This window comes from Rhinolophus hipposideros (genome assembly GCF_964194185.1).
Source record: "Rhinolophus hipposideros genome assembly, chromosome: 7".
Taxonomy (NCBI): domain Eukaryota; kingdom Metazoa; phylum Chordata; class Mammalia; order Chiroptera; family Rhinolophidae; genus Rhinolophus; species Rhinolophus hipposideros.
The window spans coordinates 95,485,328-95,507,198 of NC_138053.1; the positions used below are offsets into that span (position 1 = coordinate 95,485,328).

Here is a 21,871-nt window from a genome sequence, read left to right on the forward strand (position 1 = left end):
CACTACATTATATGGAGCTTACATTGCATATACAGAGCAATAAGTGGTTTCAGGGTCTTATTTTAATTGTCAGCTTTTTTATTTGCACAAATCTTGTGTCACCTTAAACCTTTTCAAAACTGGAACTGAAATAGAAAGTATTTTGTTTTTATCAGATTATTCTCTCATTTGCTTCCTGAGCTTATGGAAATGAAAGCCCCAGGCGTGATAGAAAAGTCAGATCTACCCTGGCATGGCCCCACTTGTACATTAATTATCTGTGCTTTGAATTCTTTAAGATAAGCACCTGTCTATAAATCATGGCTTAATCTTTGCCTCAACCATTAAATACACTGTTTTATCAGCCCACCTGATCTTTGAGGAAATCCTCAGCCATACAATTACCGATGCCCATTATGGTGACTACATATTACCCTGTACATACTTTCAAAACAAAAACGCCAGTGAAGATTTAGAAACCAGCACTTGACGGATATGAAGAGGACCTAAATTCTGGCCCAGTGGTCTGATCTTTGTAACTCGACCTTTCAGGGCTTTGCTTTCCTCACCTGTAACATTTAAAATATTGTTGTAGGTCCCTTCCAACCCTAATATCCCGTGACGGTTCAGAATTGCAGGTTAGAAAACAAAACGATCTTAGATGATTTGCGTTGAGAGGTGACCATACCAACAGGGTCACTCATTGTCCCCAAGAACTTACCTTGTTAGATTCATAAAATAGACTGAATTAGGAAAATGAGGATGTTCTGTTGTTCTTGGTGTATATCCACCTGTGCTTCTTCATGTTAGCTTCATTTGGGGATGAATATCTCAGTTTTTATTCTTGTTTTGCATTAGCTTTAACATGATGCTTCAGGCTGTGGGTGATGAAAGCTCACATCACCTCCACCTTTCTGTTTGGGAGATCAGTCAGGGTCATTAGTTTTCTCAGCAAAGTGATACAGAAGCTACACTGCAAGAGGAGGGGGCTAGGTTATGCGTTTTACGTGCCATTAGTCAGTCATCTCCGACTCCCGGCGACCCTGGGGATGAGTGACGTCCACCATGTCCTGTCCTCACAGCCCTGCTCGGCTCCTGCAGACTCCCGCCCGTATCTTCTCTTCCGGCGTCAGCCCATCTGATACTTTCTTCCTCTTTTCTGCTGCCTGCTGTTTTTCCCAGCATTACTGTGTTTTCCAAAGAACCCTGCCTTCTCGTAATGTGCCTGGAGTCGGACCAAATAGGACCGTTGCAGTGTTGTGATTTTTGTCTCCAGTGATGTTTCAGGCTGAATTTGCTCTGGGACCCACTTGTCTGTTCCTGGCGGCCCAGGGGACCCGCAGAGCTCTCCTCCCACACCACGTTTCAAATGATTCCATTTTTTTCCCTATCAGCCTTCTTTGCTGTCAAGACAGACTATGGAGAGACAGATGGTATCCTATGGTCAAAAGTGTCAGACAAAGGTGCATAGGTTCTGAAATGATCTGACAATAATTGCATTCACTCTCACAGGACATCTGTCACTTGCCTGTGGGCAGGTGAGGAGTTAGGGACCAGCTTCCAGTCCCAGGGCTGCACTCACTGGCTGGGTTATTGCGAGCCCTCAGTTAACTTTTGAAGACCTGCAACCTCTTACCTGCAATAGAAAGCCCAGGGCAGGGAGTGCCAAATATTTGTGGAGGAAGAACATTTCTTCAGAGGAAATCATATGGCAACGTGCAATGTGAAATGCAGCCCAATGAAGCTGGTCATGTTGTGGGTTGTGACGTTGTTGTCTGCTTTGGGGGTCCCGTGGGCACCTGGCTCTCCAGGGCTGCACTGAGACACCTCTGCATATCTCCAAGCTGTCCAATCCCGTGGCCACAACCTCATGTGGCTACTGGACCCTGGAATGTGGCTAGTCTGAATTAAACCCAGATTTTCACGGTGAGAGAGGAGCTAGGAGGTTATGAGGGTTCAGGCCAGGTGCAGCCTGTGGATAACTCAGTACTGGTACCAGGTTGGCACCTCACACATAGGGTCCGAGGCAGGAGAGGGGCGTGGTCACAGGCTCAGTGAGGAGAGTAGAGGGAGTATTCTGGGAACATCCAGGTGAGAGAGGTGTTCTACTAAGGTAACTGTGGGCACAGAGCGAGAATAATGTGCAGGCTGAGGAAGAAAAGACTTCCAGGAAACAGAGCTTCCTACAAGGCTGTGGGGGAGGTGAATTCCAGATGTGCTGGCCCTGGTGCCAAGGGGCGGGGGAGCCTCAGGAGGCTGCCCTTGTGACCAGATGCTTCAGGCGTCAAGGACCCAGCCGAGGCATGGGTGGCAAGTCTACAAGGAGTACCCTTCTCTGAGACGTTAAGCCCTGCAGTGTTGTCGGAACCCAGTCAGCTGGAAAAGCAGATGCAGGTGTGCAGAAAACACGCTGAAAAGTTATGATCAATGATAGTTATTTCTTTTGAATCAAATTATTAAAGATCTTTCAAAATGTGGGGCTTTTATCTGCAATTGCTTAAGAATTTGAAATGCCTGTGAGCTTATTGACATTCGAACTATTATTTGGGCAGGTTCCTCACGTAAAAATCCATCAAAAAGAAATAATCAACAGCAAGGAGTCTTTGTTACACTGTTGGGTAGGATTTAGTTCTGTAACCATGGTTCCCATGCAAATAGTGTAACAATAGACAGGCAGTGAAGATTCTCCAGCTGGGCTCCCATCTCCTTTGCCCCCGCTCCACCCCCACCCTGCACTGCTATAAAATGTTTCACCCCAGGAGTCTCTTACTTAAGCTCTCATAGGAGCCTTTGTGGGTGGTGGTGGTCCCTTTCTATCCTCTGGGTCAGACAATGTCTCTTGTTGTCATAATGTCCCAAAGGGCAGCCAAAAGCTCTGGGCCTGTCACTCTTTCTGAAGTGACAGTCTGTCACCTCCATCTGCTGGTGAGGACCTCTTCTTAGGGTATTGTGGCTGAGACATCTGCGCTAAAGTCACCTTCCCCGAAACTTCCATCTTGTGACCCGTCATTACGTTGGTGCTGTGTGTTTATTGATGTTTGGCGCAATGCTGGGCAGGTAGAGCTGGAAATCTCTGAAGTTGAATTTCCCACCAGCTGGAACTGTGGTCTCCAAGTTAAAATAAAGCTGACTTACACAATAAACTCATACAACTTTTCTTGCACACGTAAATCTATGAAATGTGCATTTGTTAAAATGTCTGCTGCCCTGATCCCAGGCTGCTCCCCCCTCTCTCGTGCTCACACACAGTTCCAGGTAGCACGTTTTTAAACATTGCACCATGAGCATAATTCTGTTTATGCTTGAACTTTCTCAAAAGCAACATGTTTAACCAGCTAGCTTAAAATAAAAGTAAGCAATGGTTTACTAATACTGCATACATTATTACACAGTCAGTTCATGATAAATACAGATGTTTCAGGTATATATATTTTAATAAATCGAGGATAATATGTGTCTGTATATGTATCTTTAAATGTCTTCAGATTCTAAGGGTTTTCACAGAAACAGAAAACTGAAAAGAAGTTTCTGTCCAGAGTCTTCTGAGATTAATGGTCAATGGGCGGCCAGACAGCCAAAGGTTCGTAATTTACTTCTGGCTTTAGATAACACTTCACCCTCATTTTCTGCGTGTGCAGAATGAGAGCTAGAATGTTGGGAACTCAGGACCCCCGTGAGTTTTATTCAGTCAGTACCTTTGGGATGACGTGTGTAATTGATGATGGCTCTGAGAGGTGTCTTTCAGGCTGGGTTTCAGGCCCTGGATGTGTGGGCTGCCAGCAGGGGCCTTGCCACAGCACACAGGGACAGCAGAGCTTCACATCTGTGTCTGACCCATGGCATAGATCGTGCCAGGCCCCTCCCTGGCCGAAAGGACTCTTCTTTCGTGCCCTCATGGCCAATCTGGGACGTCTACCTGGTTCAGGAGACACTCATGTGCGGGCATTGCTTCTAGCCAAGGGTATACAAAGGTGTGCAGAAACACACAGTGAGCAGAAAACCTGGACATGGGAGGCGACCAGGTCAGGAATGGATGTTTACAGGAAAGAAGAATTTGGGGAGTTGAAACCAAGGAAAGCATCCCCGGGCAGAACGTCAGAGAAAAGGAAGAAGGAGGTGATCAGACAGGGGAGGATGAGAGGCCAAGGAGGATATGTTTCCCGGGCAGGAAGGAAAGAGTGCAGCATCGTGGCAGTTGCCTGAGGCCTGGGGTCTGCCCTGCTGGGCGGCAGTGTCAGCCCCTCTTGCTGACACTAGGAAACCCAGACTGTCTCTTGTGAGTTCCTCTCACCTGATGTTCCCCACGGGAAGGTGCAAAGTGCTCCTTGGAGCCACAGGATGCTCAGCTGAGCTCTGGCCTCCAGACTTGCAGCAGGACGCGGCGTAGTGGTTCTCTTCCGACGGCACCTTAGCTCTGCTGACAGCTGTGAACAGGACTGGTGCCTGGGCCCACCTCCAGCTCTGCCAGTTGAATAGGTTTGGGGTGGGGCCCAGGCATCAGTATTTGTAAAAGCTCCTCAGAAGATTCTCTCCGCAGCCAGGCTGGAGAACCATGGGTGCCTTGTGACTCCCTTTCCCACTTGTTTCTCTCCTTTCCCACTGCCTTTGCAGATTACGGCACCATTAAGAAAGTGCGGGCGCCGCTGACTGAGACCTCAGGCAGCTGTTTGCTGGAAGAGGTGGAGCTCTTCCCCCAGAGGCGGGGGGAGCCCATCAGGAGCCTGCAAATTCTTCACAGCCAGAGCGTCCTGTTCGTGGGCCTGCGGGAACATGTGGCCAAGATTCTGCTGAAGAGGTGCCATTTCCACCGCACGCGCAGGTAGGACTGTTCTGGGATCTGTCCTGGGCACTGGTGTCCCTTATAGATATGCCACCAGCGCGTGGGCACAGGAGCTGGAACTCACTGAGGTCGATGACAGCAGGACCGTGATGGTGTGAGTCCCGCAGCCCAGGATGCGGAGTTTTGATGCAAACTGATTTCCTGTGATGAGAATAACCCACCAGTATCCATAGAGAAGAAGCTATGTTTTAAACTCTGTGAGCAGCTGTCGGGGTTATAGAAAATTACTCAGTGCATTATGGCGCTCAGTGATAACACTGATAGTTGGTGTTCCTGCGTTAATCTGGCAAATGATTTTTGTTCATTTGTGTGGTGTATGTGTGTCTGTGCATAAATTTGGATACATATCAGACAGAGAATGATATGAAGTGTGCACAACCTTAGCACAAAGCCAATCCCCCAGAAGAAGCAACGGGGCACCCCGTTTCTGGGCTGTCCTGGATCACACGGTTCACTGGGGGAGGAAAAGGGAAGGGGATTCTTGCAGCCACGAGGGAAGCTGAGTGCCATCACACCTTTTCTCACCACCCAGGCTAGTCTGCGCCTCTGCCCTGGGGTGTCGACTATTGACCATAATGGTGTTTGAAGTTCAGTTTGGCAAAACGCAGGCCCAGGTGCTTGGGAAACTGGCAGGTCCTGTACGCGCCACAGACATTCATGTTGGGGTGTTGCATACTCGTACATGACCTGGTCCCCGAAGATTGCCTCTGGGGAATGCACCATCTCCAATGTTCTTGGGTGTCAGTGCTCTTACTGATTCCATCCCCCAGTGCAGTGCGTCAGTGCAGACTCGGTGTAGAAATGGATGCTTGAATATATTGCCCACAAACACCATACACAGATCGCTGTTGCTCAGACAACGCGGCCCAAAGGCTTCAGCTTTGGGCTCTGAGGCTGAGAGCCACATTACAGACCTGCGTGTGCTGTTTCTTACCGTGGAAACAGAAGTATTGGAAACCTCCCTTTCTCATCTAACACATGTGAGTTGCAGTGGGATCGAATGGACTAATGTGTACAATTTAAAGAACTCTGTAAAGTGGGTAATCTTATGCAGAAGGAAAGTTTGGTGGATAATACAAATTATTACAATATCCCTTTCTGAATGATGCTAGAAAATGAAGTCTACACTATCAGGCCTCCTTTGCTATCAGAGTGTTAAGAAGTAACATTAGGGACCGCCAGCTAATAAATGCTATTGTGAACATTTATACCGAATAGTGATATTTATGAACAACTATCTTTTATAGCTCCTTTTATCCTAACTTTAACCAATGGCTGCTTAAAATCTGTCCATATTTGTGTTCCCTGCAGGAGTAACTTAGGGCAGGAATCTTTCTGCCCAGTGGGTGACAGGGAGGGTTGGGATCTTGCCAACAGACCCATCACAATTGAGAATACAGTTAGAAGGGCACCAGTCTTATAACTCCATCCCAGTGAGCTTCAAGTTCAAACAGTGACTGCTTTGGGGGTGTGACACAGGCTAACGTGCAGGAAGACACAGGTACATGTCAGGGGCTTCTAGTGACAGAATGAGCGTTGGTGGCTTGCCAAGCATGAGGCCATCCATTCTTTCATGGTGCTTTTCCTTCCCTAAACCGGGGTTACAGGAGCTCAGCAACTTGGAGATTAGGAAGCTAAGTTTTGCATCAGATCAGAGAAGCCAAGTGTCATCGTGCCCACTCTTGGCTCTTCTACAGCTGCACGTCAAGCCTGGTCATGAATTCACAGGAGCCTGCTGCCATCAGGCACAGCGGCCGACAGGAGCTCACAGTCCCTTCTTTCTGTCAGGGAGAATAAGGCCACTTGTCTGTCCACATCAGGCTCCTGCAGGGAGAAGATTTGACAGGTACACTCAGAGCTGAATCTCGCTGCTGTTTACTTGTTCACTCGCTCAGAGAGATTATGGCTTCACTGTAAAGGGCTAGATGGTGGCTTCTGTGTGCCTACACTCAGCTGGGGTAGTGGTTTTTTTACCTTTAAATATTCCAGTTGAGAAAAGAAATTCTAAAGATTTAACTCAAGAGTTTCACTGGATTCTTTCTGATATGTTTCTCTATCATCCTCTATCTACGGAAAGACAGAAAGCCTACCCTAGTTAAACTTAACTGGAGAAAATAATCCATTTTTAAGAAACAAATATCTACATGACCAGATTTTTTTTTTTTGGATGAATTATGGTGAAACATAGTATATTTTTTTCTTTGACAAATACGATTTTAACTTTTCAGAAATATGCCTAAAGAAGTACAATGAATAGAAACAGAATACCAATTGAGTAACAAGTGGCTACTAATGTCTTCGTTAAATATACTTTTTGTACTAGAATGTAAGTAATTTTATTTGTTTCTAGTAAATCAGTTTTATGAATGAATTGAAATGTTTAAGAAGAGAAATAGAACTTAACTAAGTTACCTGTCTCTTTCCAAGTCATATTCACATTTGCCATTTTTTAAATGTTTTTCAAAGGCAACGCACAGTTGGATATCTATTAAAATGTTTATAAGTGTTAATAATTGAAACCATTTCACAAGTTTCTTTTATGTATCTGGCAGTGTGCTTGATTTTATCACCACTTAATCATAGACCCTGAGAGTAAAGTCTCATATTAGCTCCATTTTTCAAATGTTGGTTTAGGTTTTTGGTGACCTGGCCAAGCCCACGTAGCTCAAGTGACATGAAGCCCAGGTTCAGAGCTGGGACTTTCTGCCACCAAGGCCCAGGGTTTATCTGCTTCTCTGTGTTGCCCCTGGTACAGTGAGGATATAACATTCGTGGTACAATGAGGATGTCATGCTGGTGGTCAGATTTTACAGGGACGACGTGTTTGATGGCACTTTGCATGTGTGTTACGGAGAGCCTGAGCTGGTTAGAACCAGGACAGGCCAAACGCAAGTCTACTGGCAACCAGTCGAGGCTTCTTCCCATTAGTTTCTTCTTGACTGTGCTAGATCCAGCTGACCAGAAGGAGCTCTTCTAGAACGAGTCTCCATTCTGCACTTGTTCTAGATTCAGGAGCCTCAGGGGAGGCTGAAACCCCGCATGCCCACCCCGTCTGTGCTATGCATGCCTTGCAACGTGGAACAAACAAGCAGCATGATGCTGTAACCCCACACAGCTGTCCTCAGGAAGTTATTTTGAGAGAACATTTTACAAGTACAGTTTAGTCAAGTTTGACCTCAAAAAATAGTAAAAGTTTTCATTTTAGCTTTTTTTTTTTTTTTTTTTGCAAAACCGCTTAATAAAGAGCATGGGGAATTATGTAAACAATCCAGCTCATCAATCAGAATGGGCGGCTCCCTCTGAGGGTGTGGAGAGCGACAGGAACTTTTCCTTCTCTTGTGTCCCGTTGTACTCGAGGACTTATTTACACATATATGTACTAGTTTCATAAAGTGATTTAACATTTACTGAATTTAGAGGAACCTGGGGATCAGGACAGGCCTGGGTATGGGTACAGCATATGACAATGGGAGGTACGTAACCTGATGCCACCCTGTGGGCACCCCCCCATCTGCACCTGCTGCACATTTGGGATTCCTCTCTTGCAGCGTGAGGTCTTTAAAGTGGGAAAAATCTTCCTGGGGGTGCACAGCATGGAGCCGCTAAGAACCTCTGCCTGCATCCCCACCTGGTGGAAATACCAAGGTAAACTCAGAACCTGTACTTGCAGGAACATGGCCTCTGGCAGGAAGTTGGAAGAGTCCATTTTCGCTGCCTCAGGAAGGAAAGAATGGTTCCAGGACTTGGGCTGTAATAGTCATGTCCAAAAATCAGACTGTATTCCCTCTCCTCTCTGCGTGGGGAAATACTGCAGACTTCCAACTGGTCTGACAGGCTGCAGCTCCCAGAATTTATGGAAAGGGGGAGTGATGGTGGGAGTGCTTTTGATACAGACTCTTAAGTCATCTTAAGGATTGTGCGTTAATTAGATCAGTGGGTGGGCAAACTGTCTCTGCAAAGAACCAGGCAGAAGACATGTGGACCTCATGGGCGGTATGGCTTGGGCTGCTACCACGCCAACTGTCCTCATAGCCTGGAAGCAGCCGCAGATCAGAAGGACCAGGCATGCTTGTGTGCCGGTCAGGCTCATAGAATCGTCGCACCAAACAGCACAAGTCACTTTTGGATCCAGACAGTTTATTACTTTCATAGACAACAAAAGCAGGAGCAGAAGAGGTATCAGCTACCCGTGGGCCTTTTCCCGCAGGACAACACCAAAAGAAAAGGGGCCAGGTGACAATACAGCATGAGAACCAGTGTGCCAGTTGCCCAGGAGCCAACTGGTGCTGCCGCTTAGGGCCACAGCCTGCAGCTGTACCCCGGTGGGGCAGGCAGGGCTGAAACGCTTGTACCCAGAGGCGACGGAAAGCCTCATGACAGCCTCCCTGGAACAGAGGCAGGTGGCAGGGAAGCAGGTTGCACACACAACTCCTCATCCTACCCCATGTGCCAGGATCCAGGGGGATCCCAGGGCATTCTGCCAGAACTTAGGTCAGCTGTGGTGAAGCCTTGCCCTATGCGGGGACGTGAAAAGCCAGCAGAGTGCCAGGGCACAGCATTCCCGTACACTGCGTTTCAGTAAAACTTCAGGTGGCAGGCTGTCACTTGCTGGCTTCTAAATGAGAACATCATCATCTACGCCTTTTGAACGAATGCATGTGTCTGAAGACATGATATACATTGATTTATAAAATTAGGGGTTATGTTACATAAATCAGTTATGAAATTACCTAAATTAACTCATGCCCTAATATTTTCTGAATAGCATGGTAGTTTCTACCCTTCAGACACTTAACTCATATAGTCTTTATTTTTTATTTGACACCCACCACGGTTATGATAAACCTGTCAGATTGTAGAGTGAACATTGTATAGATGAGGGATGGATCTGAATCAGAGAGAGAGTATCCAAAGACCCATAGGTTATAGAACAGAAATAAGTTCTGCCTCCTGCATGCCAGGGCAGGTTCAGTCAGCCTCCAGGGGCAGAGCTCAGGAAGGCTGGCCACTGTCTGCCTTTCCAGTTTCATTGCTGCCTCCTACAGGTGCCTGGCCTCAGACAGGCCAGGTAAATATTTATCAAACTAATACACGAGTCTGCCTCTTCCCTCTCTGCTATTTCACTTTAAAACCCAAAAAGAAAACCTAAATTCTTGTGAAACAGTTAAACTCTCTTTACAGAGAAGTGTAGTGATATAAAGCGTTAGCCAAAGGATTGAAAACCCTTGGGCCTTAGCTGTTTGTTTTGTTTTATTTTTTTCTTTATATATAAACTAATTGGGGAGAAAAGCACAGCTGAGAACTGGAAGAATCATAGCCTACATATAAAACAGAAGAACATGCCTTTTACATTTTGTTTTCTAAAACTGGAGGGAAAGATGAAACGAGTGAGGAAAAGACGAGGGCTCTATTTGTGGGTGGGTATCTAGCCACAGTGTCACTTAGTTAAAGAAATCAACACCACATTCAGAAAATTAGTATGGAAATTAGGGCATTTGTTCCGTGAAAGGACAAAGTTTTCAAAGGTGGAGCTAATTAGTTGGCACCTTTATTAATTAAATGTTCTCGGAAGACAGCATCTATCTGATGAGAGAAAGACACAACTTAAAGGGAGACATTGTAGGATCCGCCCCCAGGCCCCACACCAGGACAACTTTGGCCGTGCGATAGTGAATCACATAAATAATCAGAAAGCCGTTTTGACAAGTACCCAGTTTGCAAACTAAATATTCTCCCTTCGAAGGAATTTCATATTTTCCACATCTCAGTGTCTTGAGTCTTTGTTTGTGTTGGCTTCAGCGTAGTCTCTAAAGGCTGCGCATTTTCCTTAGTTAATTCATTCCTGGTACATTTATTGAGCTTCACATATGCCAAGCGCCAAGACAGGCCCTGAGTGGAAGATGATGGATGAGGCAGTGCTGGCCCTGTCTTCATGGCGCTCAGAATCTAATGAGAAATTCTGGCATAAATAAAATCTCCTGAATATCTATTGTGGATTCGAGCCAAAGAGGCTTAGAGTTGCCTTAGACTTTGTCCCCAAATCGATTTGTCATTACAGCCTGATCCGGGACAGTAGGACCTAAGCCCCCAACCTCATGTCTTTGTCCACTTACTTATTAAGTTATATCTGAACCACAACCAGTGTTCCAGTGTTAAGTTTCCAACAGTAAGGTAATTAATCACCAAGTTATGATATCCTTATTCAATGGATTATTCACCCAGTGGGTTATTCTGAAGCCATCAGACCATGGCTATGAACATATGTGTGACATGATAGCCGCTGAAAAAAGGAAGCCATTCTGTATATGTCATTATTACAACTATTTAAAAAAATAGAGGGAAGCAAAGACAAAGTACATTCATCAACATGCTAATTAGGAATGACTGTGAAGAGCACATTGTAAGAGGGGGGTCAAGGGGGGTTTGGGCTGGAACATGGTATCTTCCAGCAAAGTCACAAGTTAACACCCCCAGGTCCTGGACAAGGACCAGACAAAATGTGCAGAAGGTGAAACATGAGTATGTATGAACCTGACTAGTAACTTAAGAAACAGAAGTCATTTTTCCTTAATAATCAGGGAGAAATGGTGTCGTGGAGCCTGAAGCTTATACCATTTGGAAGGAGTTCTCATGAAGGACAAGAATAGGAAATTATCAATACGCAATGACCAGGGCCAATTGGCCAATTGGCCCTTAAAGGGCGTCGTGAAATAAAGAACTAAAAATGTCAGGGAGTAAAAGCTTCTTTAACTCCACGGTGAGTCCACCTTTGGTGGTGATATAAACATAGTTTGATTGATGTAGACAATGAAAGCGAAGAAAATAAATACACGAGCGCCGCCTTGTATGCCATCGGATGCCCCTGCCTTTCCCAGGGCCCAATTTCTTCCCCTACAAACACGGTATGAGTACTTTTTTTTTTTTCTTTTCTTCTTTGGCCAAATATTTTCATGTAACCGTGTTATTGTTACAATGGAGAATCCTTTTCTAAGAACAAGAAAGTGCACTAAAGACATTTCATAGGTCAAACCCAGTAGTATAGGTGTTAGCTTTCTTTAGCTATTACATTAGCCAGACAGGAGTTTGGGGTTCAGTTTTTTGTTCAGTTTCCTAAAAGAGTGTGTTTCTGTTCCCTAAATGGCCATCTGGGTTCCAAACAGTCAATCAGATAAAGTTTGAAAATCAATATAATTACCAACCTTTTGTAATTCCGTGGAGAAACACAACCATGCAAGGCTTCATTATTTAATGTCTACTTGTCAGGCCTCCCACTGTTGAGTTCCCAAATTTAAAACTATGTGAAGAACTCCACGGGAAAGCTTGGGCTGCAGCCATCGTCAGCCCCAGGTCCTTGCACTGACTTATCCTGAGCAGTAGTACTTGGCTTTTACACACAGAGCTTCCCCTAAGATTTTATTTGCAGCATAGTCCAATGAATTAATAAGTTTTAGGAAAATAACCATTTCCATGTGTCTGCAAAATAGCTTGCCCGTGGAAAAATCATGAGCTTTGGGTTCAGCTGGATCCTGGATTAGCCTTCTGCTGGGTGTGTGGTTATGAGCGAGGTATTCAGTGCGTTACTGGGGACAAAACGACAGAGACTAAGTAGTGAGTCTGGCACTTACTAAGAATTCAGTGCAAGATGGTCCCTTTCGTTTCCTGCCTGTGTGTTGTAGTCGGTTCATGTAGGTCCTACTCGGCCAGCATGGCTAGTGAATGGTCATTGTTCAGTCTCGGCCGTCCTTTGGAGGCAGGGTTTCAGAACTTTCCTTTGTTCTACTAGGAAGTCAAAATCAAACACAAAAGAAATAGAAAAATAAAGGAAAAGAAATCAAAATGCTCTTGGATGTGTGCTTTGCTTTCTTTACCCAGATGAATTTCACACTTGAAGGCAAACTGGCCTGATAAGAAATTGCTTTTCTGCCTTTAAACAACTTCACTTTGTCTGAGAGGAACGGAGCCCATCGGGGTGTTTCCACTCCCGCATTAAATTGTTTAACCGACTCTGGTCTGTCTGGGCAAGTGCATTTTCTGGCAGTTGGTGAGACTCTACCATGACCACATTCTCTGTGCAGTTGAGTGATCTCAACATGACCTCATCCAATGGGCAGGAGCGTGTCTCAGTGGGTATTCAGTAACCTCCTGTCTCTAGTAAACATGTATCCATCTATCTGTACAAGAGATTCAGGCACTGATGGAGGTGGGGCAGGGCCAGGTGTGAGATCCAAGAGCGCACCTTTGCTGCCGTCAGCAGGTTGGGGAGGGCATCAGAGACCCCCAACTCAAGGTAGATACCACCCATGCCATAAGTGTGCTGCTGAGATGGGTGGCGGTTCTTCCCTTGGGATGGTCTGTGCTGGTACCAGGATCCCTGGGCCTCTCAGCCTTATCTACTCAGTCACGGGCCAATTGTTAAGTTGGGTGAATTAGAAGGAGTCAGAATAATATAAATTTGTTCTCTGGACATACTGGCCTTTAAGTTTTTGTGTAAAAATTAAGAAATATTGCTTGACATCTTGTGTAGTCTTCAGATATAACTGTTGACCCTTCAAACTCTGCTGTGAATTCTGATTCTTCCCATTAAATCTTTCACAGAACGGTTTCCTGTAAAGAAACATGAGATGGACAAAGATGTAATTGTGTCTTTATTTTTTCCTTGATTGGTGGGCAGGAGAGGAGACTGGGAGAGTGGACTTTGGAGATACCTGTAATTACCTGTATTTTATAGAACAGAGAACATAGACCACCCACAGTGTGAGCTTTTCTCTGAAGGAAGTTACCCATGATTCTTTCCCTCGTGGGCACATGACACAGCCTTTCCTGGTCATTACTCCAACGTCCATGAGCTGTGAAGGGTTCCTGTTGGGCACTGATGCTCTCTATGCCCCTTTGTCCTAGTTTTGGTCCCTGCACGCAAAACTGGCCATAGCTGAGGCTGCCTTCCTTGGAGAGTTTCATCCTGGGGACACACTTGGCCTTTCCAGGAAGACTATGTTTGTTCTAGAGAAAAGTTCAGGAATGATTGAGGCCCATGGGAAGGTCAAGATAAACAATCCCAGATTCTGTGCGTGATGAGTGGGTAAAGCGGGACTATCAAATAAATACTGATACTTGACATCTGCTGGCACAGTATTTGGAGGAGCTTTAAAGTCTGCAGCACTTACAAGGAAACCCTAAGTCTTAACATGGCTCGAGTGCTCAGCGGTTCTTCTCCTCAAGTTTCGACCAAAGACCAGCCTCCATTTATTCGGTTCTTCATACTGAGTTCTCTCCCCCTTGAGCACCTTCCCCATGCTGATCTCACTGACAGAATGCTCTCGTTTTCTGATATACAGCCAATGGCTGGCTTCTAATCATCTCATTGGTCCTAGTTTAAATGCCACTCCCCACATATTCCCTGACTTCAGATCCGCCCATCTAAATGGTGGTTCCCCCTTTTGGTTTACCCTTGGCAACCGGTTGTTGCTATTTATTGGTGTAATTGCTTAATTTTTCTTCCCTTTTCTAAAAGGAAAGTTCTTTGGGTTCAGTGACTGTGTCTGCTTTGTTCACTCCAGTATTTCCACGACCTTCAGAGTCTGCTTCATTCATGACAAATGCTTTTAAATGTGTGCTGAATGAATTGATGATGGAAACACTTTAACGTCCCATGCTTAATGAATGCATTTTGTTAATATGGCAAAAATTCTTAATATCAAAAATAAACTGGTGTAATGACAATTAGTGTGACAGAAACAAACTAGATAAAGTTATCCACACTTAGACAATGTAATATGCGAGGGAATCGTATTCAGTAATTAGCTCCCAATTTCCAGAAATACAGTGAAAAGATTTTAATGAATATATCTATTTTTCCCATTACTCAAATTAGCAAATAGCATAAAGGCCAACTTTAAAATGTCAAGGAAGAGTTTAGACCAATATTAATGTCATATTCCCGTAAAGAGGGAAGTAGTTTTTCCTGCTTCTAGAATGAAGGCCTGCCTCTAAATGTGCATTTAGGTCGACAGCATACTCAGAATAAACGTGTTTTCAAATTTAACCTTCAGATTCTGACCAATATATTTTCTAAATTAAGATATTTTCAAATATCAGGGCAATATGTCAAGTGAAAATAGCCTAAGGTTATTAACAAAAATAAGGGGAAAACTATTTTAAAAGGTTCATCATACAAAGAAAAACATTTTCAAAGTGGAATAAAGAATAGCCATTTCATGGTGGCTGCGTTACCAGGAAGTCTGTGATTTTACACATGGTCTCTTTAAAAAAAGCACCTCCCAAAAATAATAAGTTATGATGACTTGTTTTCCTTAAAGTATGATTTAGAATAAAGGTAAAGCTCATCAGAATTTTGCCTGTGGTATGAAAGAAATATTTTAAGTGTGGAAAACATATTTATATATAAACAGTATTTTTAATGAATGGGCATTTGTGTCTGTAGAGAAGTTTTAATATTTTAAGGGGTAAGTGGAATGTTAAGACCTGCAGAACCATCAGCATTATCAGGAGAAAGAGATGTTTTTACAAGCAGCTTTTCATTTAAAACGGCTTAAAATATCCCATGTAACCCTGTGGCATTGTTTGAGTTCTCCAGGTTGCTTTGCAAGGGGAAGCCTAGGGCAAAGTTAGTGAATTGGAGGAATTTTCCCCTTTTTGCAATTTTAATTTAGTCTAATGTTGCTTTAATAAGAACCATGAACAGGAATTCAGGCCCTTTGAATAATTTCTCTACATGTAGCTTTACCCTGTTGCCCACCAACGTGAAAATGGGATCAGACACAGAAAATTGTTGTGTGTGCTGTATACTGTGACATTCTGTCAATCAGGCGTCAGTTAGACTGGGACCCTGGGTCAGAACTGGCTGTCACAGCCTGGTGAGGTGGTAGCAGAAAGCAGAAGGGTTCTTGGCTCTCACCCTTCGCCCAGAAGATCTGTCAGGTCACAGTTGCAGGAAGCTTCCTCTGGGTATCTTCCTACAGAGCAACGTCTGCACAGGTAAAGTTACTCAGGAGACTTACCTGACTGTGGGCCTAGTCACATTATGTGAAATTTTAGGTCATAGACATAAAAATGTTCACTTTCCCTGGTCTCACACGGTTATTAGGTTGTTCTCACCCTTCTTATCCCCTGAAGAAAAACAAAAACAAAAGAAGTTGCTACTCTATCAGTTATGTTTCTTAATATGACGAGTTCTTAAAATTGAAAAAATTTGGCACATGTTCCATATACAGGTGAAATTCCATTCAATGCAACTGATTCCTGGAATGACTTTTCATTTAAAAGAGTAAATTGTTAGAAATGATATTCCCAAACCTCGGGAACAAGAGGTTTTACAAAAATGATGCTCACACTTTCTGGTATAAACTTGTGTTTCAAAAAGGTGTTGTCTGAATTCAACACAAAATAGGAGAGGAAACCAAACACAGCTTCCTTGTTCTTACTCCTATGCTGCGAATCTGTGTTGGTGAGAAGTTGGAGAAATTTTGATTAAAAATATATATTGTTTGTTTCTTTGTTTATAATATTTTGGAGGGGAGGAAAGGAGAGTTACTAAAATACATTTCAGAGGGATCAAAGATAAGGAGGCAAATGAAATGATACCTTGGAACAATCAAAAGGAATCGTGGGTAAATGTTTTTATGATTTTGAAGTGGAGAAACTCGTTCGATATATGGCACAAAATCCAGATGCTATGAAGAAAAAAGATTCATAAAATTTACTGCAGAAAATTTTTAAACATTTGTATTTCAAGAAAAAAATAGTGACAAATGGGAAAAGTAGTTTAAATGTTATTGACAGACTGAGCTTTTTAACACAGACATTTTTGCTTCTCATAAACACATAAAAAGTATTGAAACTAATGACCCAATTAAAAAGAAACAAAAGCAGGAATTGGTTATAAATAGATGTCTACACAAATACAAATACAAATAATAAGTACACGAACATACTAAATCTTAATCTCACAACCAAATAAAACAGATGACTAGAAAATTGTTTTACATCTATCAGAAAAGGCTATGTTTTTTTAAAAAAAAAACAACAAAAAAACAGTACATACAGAGTGAAGCAGGGAGAGAAGAAAGAGGCACCGCTCATGTTGTCGAGTGGTACAAAATTATTAATACCCACAACTTTGAACTCATCAATAGAAGTTTGTCATGTGGAAATATGTACAAAGATGTGCATTACAGCCATACTTTCAAGGATTTAAATAAATGTTGGTTCATCAAGGTAACAGAATACTATACAGGTATAAGGAATAAGGTAGACCTGTATTTACTGATGAGAAGTGCCATGATACATAATTATGTGTAAAAAGCAAAACATGAGGCTGTGTGTACAGTCCCCTTTACATGTATTAATGCAATTGCACAGGTAAACTACATATATATATATATATATATATATATATATATATGTATATATGTGTATAAGATATATATATATATATATATATATATATATATATATATATATATATATATATATAAGATCTAGCCACGTATGCATACTTGTATAGAGTCAATATCTCCAAAATATTTAGGCGTGAATAGTGCCGACTTCTGGGATATAAAGGTTTTTACTTTACCCTCATTTGATTTATTTTTATTTTTTATTTTTGCATGAAAGTATATGTGTGTTAAAGTAATTAAACTAGAGGCTATTGGACTGAGGTGACTCTAATGCCTCGGTAGCCTGCTAAGCAAATCAAAACCTAAGCCAGAGTCACTGCATTGAAATCTGGGCAAATGAAACAACTGATAGCAAACAGCCAATAAGGCTACAGATTACGCCACCGCCAATCACATCACTTCTTTGCTTTGCTCCCATGTCTTCCATAAAGTTCCTCCATTAGCTCCTATCTGTGGAACTTCCTAACCACTTTGGATTTGGCACTGACTTTCAAATGGATACATGCTCAAGCAAATTTGAAAATTTGAACGTGCCTCAGTTTACCTTGTAACATGTGCATGATCATTTACCAAAAAGTTCTAATGATGTCATGGTGATAGGTAATTGTTTTGCACCCCTTCCCACCTCAGCCTAGTCCTGCTACGAGAAGCACCAATTTTAACCATGTCTGTTCATTTTGAACTTTTGGGGTTAATAAGTAATAATTGCATAGTAACTTAATCAATAATTTTATACCTCTGTTTCTTGATTTATTGTCTTTAGACATATCTTCCCCATCTGTAGAGCTTTGCCTTTCCCTGCTTTGGTTTCTTCATTTTAAAGGGGGAATAAATGTAGTAGCTAATTAACATAATATATATTTATATTGCTTTTTATATTTATATTTACATTATTCTAGGAGGTTTAAATGAGCTAATAGAGGTCAGGTTCTTAGAAGAGTGCTTTACACATGCTTAACATACTTGACATGTTAATTAGCATTATTTGGTATCATTAATATTACTTATCCTACCTCGCGGGCCCCATGTTTGATTAATTGGTAAGTATAGCATATTCTCCCTCCCAACTCTAAGAAGACATTAGCTCATTAGACATCTCACCTGTTTCTTCACATCTATTTCCTGCATATCTGACCTCTGGGCCTTTCAGAGAGAGAATTCCCAGGTGTCCTATGCCCTGCTTGCCTGTGAGGTGATTGTCCTATCATTTTGGTTCCAGCACTGTCACCTCTGTCTGCTTCCTCCCTCCCCACATCTACCTTCTATTGTATTTATGACAGGGACCAAAATCTTCATTTAATAATGCCCAGGTGGTATCTGGACTCCATACTGAGACAAAGCTATAATAAAATATCCACTATCCACAGTATTGCTGATATAATATGTGGAATGTTGTAGACGGAGCTATATTAAACTACTATTAAATTGAAAATTTCAATACATTTTTAAGCTACGGTATTCAAAAGGAAGGCTTCCTTATTTTATGAAATTTGAACTCACCGTGTTGTAGGATTTGGGGTGTATTTGTTTGTCCTTCAGCCAATTTCATAAATGTGTCTTTGTTTTTTCATCAATAAAGTGAAAATAATACCTGCCTCATTAGAGATTTTTGGGTGTCTAAATGATATAATAATTTGATCTATCTCAGTAGGTGTTCAACAGATATTTGTTATTAAGGGGTTGATGATGATCGCAATGGTGGCGGTAGTTTTGAGCATTGTAAAATTCTGACTTTAGCTCTTTTGGTGGCACCAAAAGGCTCGTGTTGGTACAGGTAGTCATTTAGTCATCTGCCCTCTATCTTAGAAAAAAACTACTGTAGCTATTTCAATGCCAATTAATTATTTACTTTTAAATGGATATTTACCAGTGTGGACAGATAGCTACTTTCTCCCATTTGCAGACTGAAACTTTATTATAACCAGTTCCCATGTCGACTCATAAGGGCCAGGCTCACCTTTGCTTGCAACTGGTTTAGTAGGTGAAGCTGCCTCTCTGTTGACCCTTTGGCATGTGTTTCCAGCGCCTGCATTGGGGCCCAGGACCCTTACTGTGGCTGGGACATGGTGATGAAGAAATGCACGAGCCTAGAGGAGAGCCTGAGCATGACGCAATGGGAGCAGACCATCTCCACCTGTCCTGTAAGTGTCCGCGTTCTCAGTCGTCTGAACACTCTGTCCACAGGGACCCCGCTGACCATCGGGCCTAACCCACACTGTAATGGTGTCCACACATTTTCATCTTACGTCCTTTCCTGTACATAGTCTGTGCTCTCTTATTCAGCATTTAGCTTTCCGGAGAGCCACACAGGATGCTGGCATAAGCTTTTTGTCTGTTTTGAAGGAAGTCTCTTAAGAGAACACAATGCTGGTTTGAAAATGGGATGTACTGTCTCTGTTTTATTCTTGGATTTTTCTCTCCAGAGTTTGGTACAGACTCTTTTACCCTTTGTAGAGTTAATAAAATAGGAACATCCGCACCCATCAGTTTCCCTTGGGAGCCTTAATTCCAGAAGCTGAGATAAGTGGAGCTTTTAAAGAAATGAACTAAAGGATATTACTGCCATTGAGCCCCATGGCGGGCAGTCTTGGAGATCCTTCTCAGGGTCACGGCAAGGTCTGGGAGAAACGGCCTGATGTACATTCCCACAGTGAATTCTGCAGAAGGAAGAAAAACTTGCTCGCATTTAGAGTCACACTCTGAATGCAAGAAAACAGATCCCATGTGTTCGTTTGCCAGTTTGTTTGTTTAGGTCCTCGCTTAACCGCGACCAGCTTCTCTTTTATTCCCTTTGTCTTTAGAACCCTTAATCCACTAACCTCACATTGTTTTTTCTCTTCTCAGAGAATATGAGCAAAGCTATTAACCCCTACACATTTGTAAATGTATTAAGCCACCTTGCTGCCTCTGACTGTCAGTTCTGGCATACCTGTGCGAGACAGGGATGAGAGGGGAAGTGGCACATTCCCATACTTGAAATCCTTGCTGTTTCTCAGATCTAGAATTGCCCGAGGCATGGGTCCCTGCTAGCTCCATGACTAAATCCCGTGTTCATGAAGACTGTGCTTCCATTTGTAAGTGGGAAAATCAGGAAGTGACAAGAGGAAGGCCAGGCCTATTACAACCAGTGTCCTTCCCCCAGACGACCCCAGGTTGAAACCATTCACTGCAGAGGTGAACATACAACCCCATCCAGGCGCCAGGGCCAGGAAAGTTTTACAAGGTCATTAGCTGCTGATCCTCGGGGTTACTGAGCTTCAGATCTCGGATTTGGGAAGCCGACTTTCCTGCAGTGTCTCCTTGAAATCAATTTTAAACACGCCGGTGTTTAAGTTTCTTCTCATTCTGAACACCACTCTAAAAGGTGTCACCTTACATTCTTTGCAGCTGGAGAAAACGTGCAATCTCTGAACGGTAGCCCAATGTACTGGCCATACTCCAGAAGTATCAGCACGTCTTCTTGTAGCTGTTTGACCTCGCACTTTTAGTGGTAAAAAGGGCAGAAGAATTCACTAGCAGTTGTTCTTATGTAATAAGGCCATTGATCTAGGGCCATGGTTGTTTTAGTGAGTATCTGAGACATACTTAATTATGTTATGGGAAGTGCATGCTCACCCCTCATCCACTTGGTTTGTAACAAACTTATGTCTAGTATATTTCCACAGTCAAAAAATGGAGATAATCAGAAGTGACCAGAGGAGGTTACTAAAGTTGCCACTGCTGCTGAGAGGACCGTTTCTGTTAGAAACACATGAAGGTCGGAGAGCAGCATGAAGCTGGTCTCATGGAGCTGTCCCTCCGCTATCTCTGCTTAAAAGTATGGCTGAGAGGTGGTGTCTGGTTCACTGTTTGTGAAACACACATAACTAGGTCTTCTTTTTCTTCTGGTACTTTTATGATTTCATTATATAAAACCATCCCTATCCTCTAACCCTGTGTTATGTGTCATCTCCAGGTACACTTTAATGAATTAACAATATGGAAAGCACCCGACAACAGAGAATTATGTCACTGTAATCCAAAGAGGAAATAAAACCATATTTTTCTGATATATGTAGGCTGCCATGTAGAAAATGGAAAATCCCACCTTTCCCAATTACTATTTTAATTATTATCCCTTTCTAAAAATGTCTTAGAAAGAAATGAACTAGATGAAAATTATTAGCATTTATGTAGAGCAGTCTTAATTTAGAGAGGTGTTTTTAAACGCTTTTCAAAATGTAATTTGCTGCTATGCTTTTTTAAAATTTTTGACTGAAATGGAAGAAAGGCTTAATTTTATTGGCCAAAACGTCTATATTTCATCATTTCTGATATACCATGTTCATGACATATACTACAGTTTTATAAGAAAAAAAAGTTGTCATGGATTGCAAGATGCCAATATATTTATATAATCCTTATCAGTTAAATACATTTATTTTGTAATATACGTATGTTTATCCATCAGAAATTAAGCTTTAGAAGCTGTGGGATTTTTGAATGAGACCAAAGTGTCTTATATCCAATGTAAAAGCCCAGTTCAATAATGACAAGCGGTCCTCTTACGAGGAGCTCAGTAGGGTTAGAGCGGTGTTGAGTATGCTGTGGGTGATATCACATTGTCTTGTGGGAACCTACCTTGTAAATCTCCACG

At 42.7% G+C, this 21,871-nt stretch overlaps 1 protein-coding gene across 3 annotated transcripts in view; it reads left to right on the forward strand.

The window, feature by feature from the left end:
* The window catches only part of SEMA5A (semaphorin 5A), a 427,518-nt gene that overhangs the window by 334,274 nt on the left and 71,373 nt on the right, over positions 1–21,871 (forward strand). For all 3 annotated transcript variants that reach the window (XM_081053769.1, XM_081053771.1, XM_081053770.1), the window contains 2 exons: positions 4,591–4,798; positions 19,259–19,376. In XM_081053769.1, coding sequence (XP_080909895.1) covers positions 4,591–4,798; positions 19,259–19,376 — 326 coding nt within the window. The remainder of the gene's footprint in view (positions 1–4,590; positions 4,799–19,258; positions 19,377–21,871) is intronic.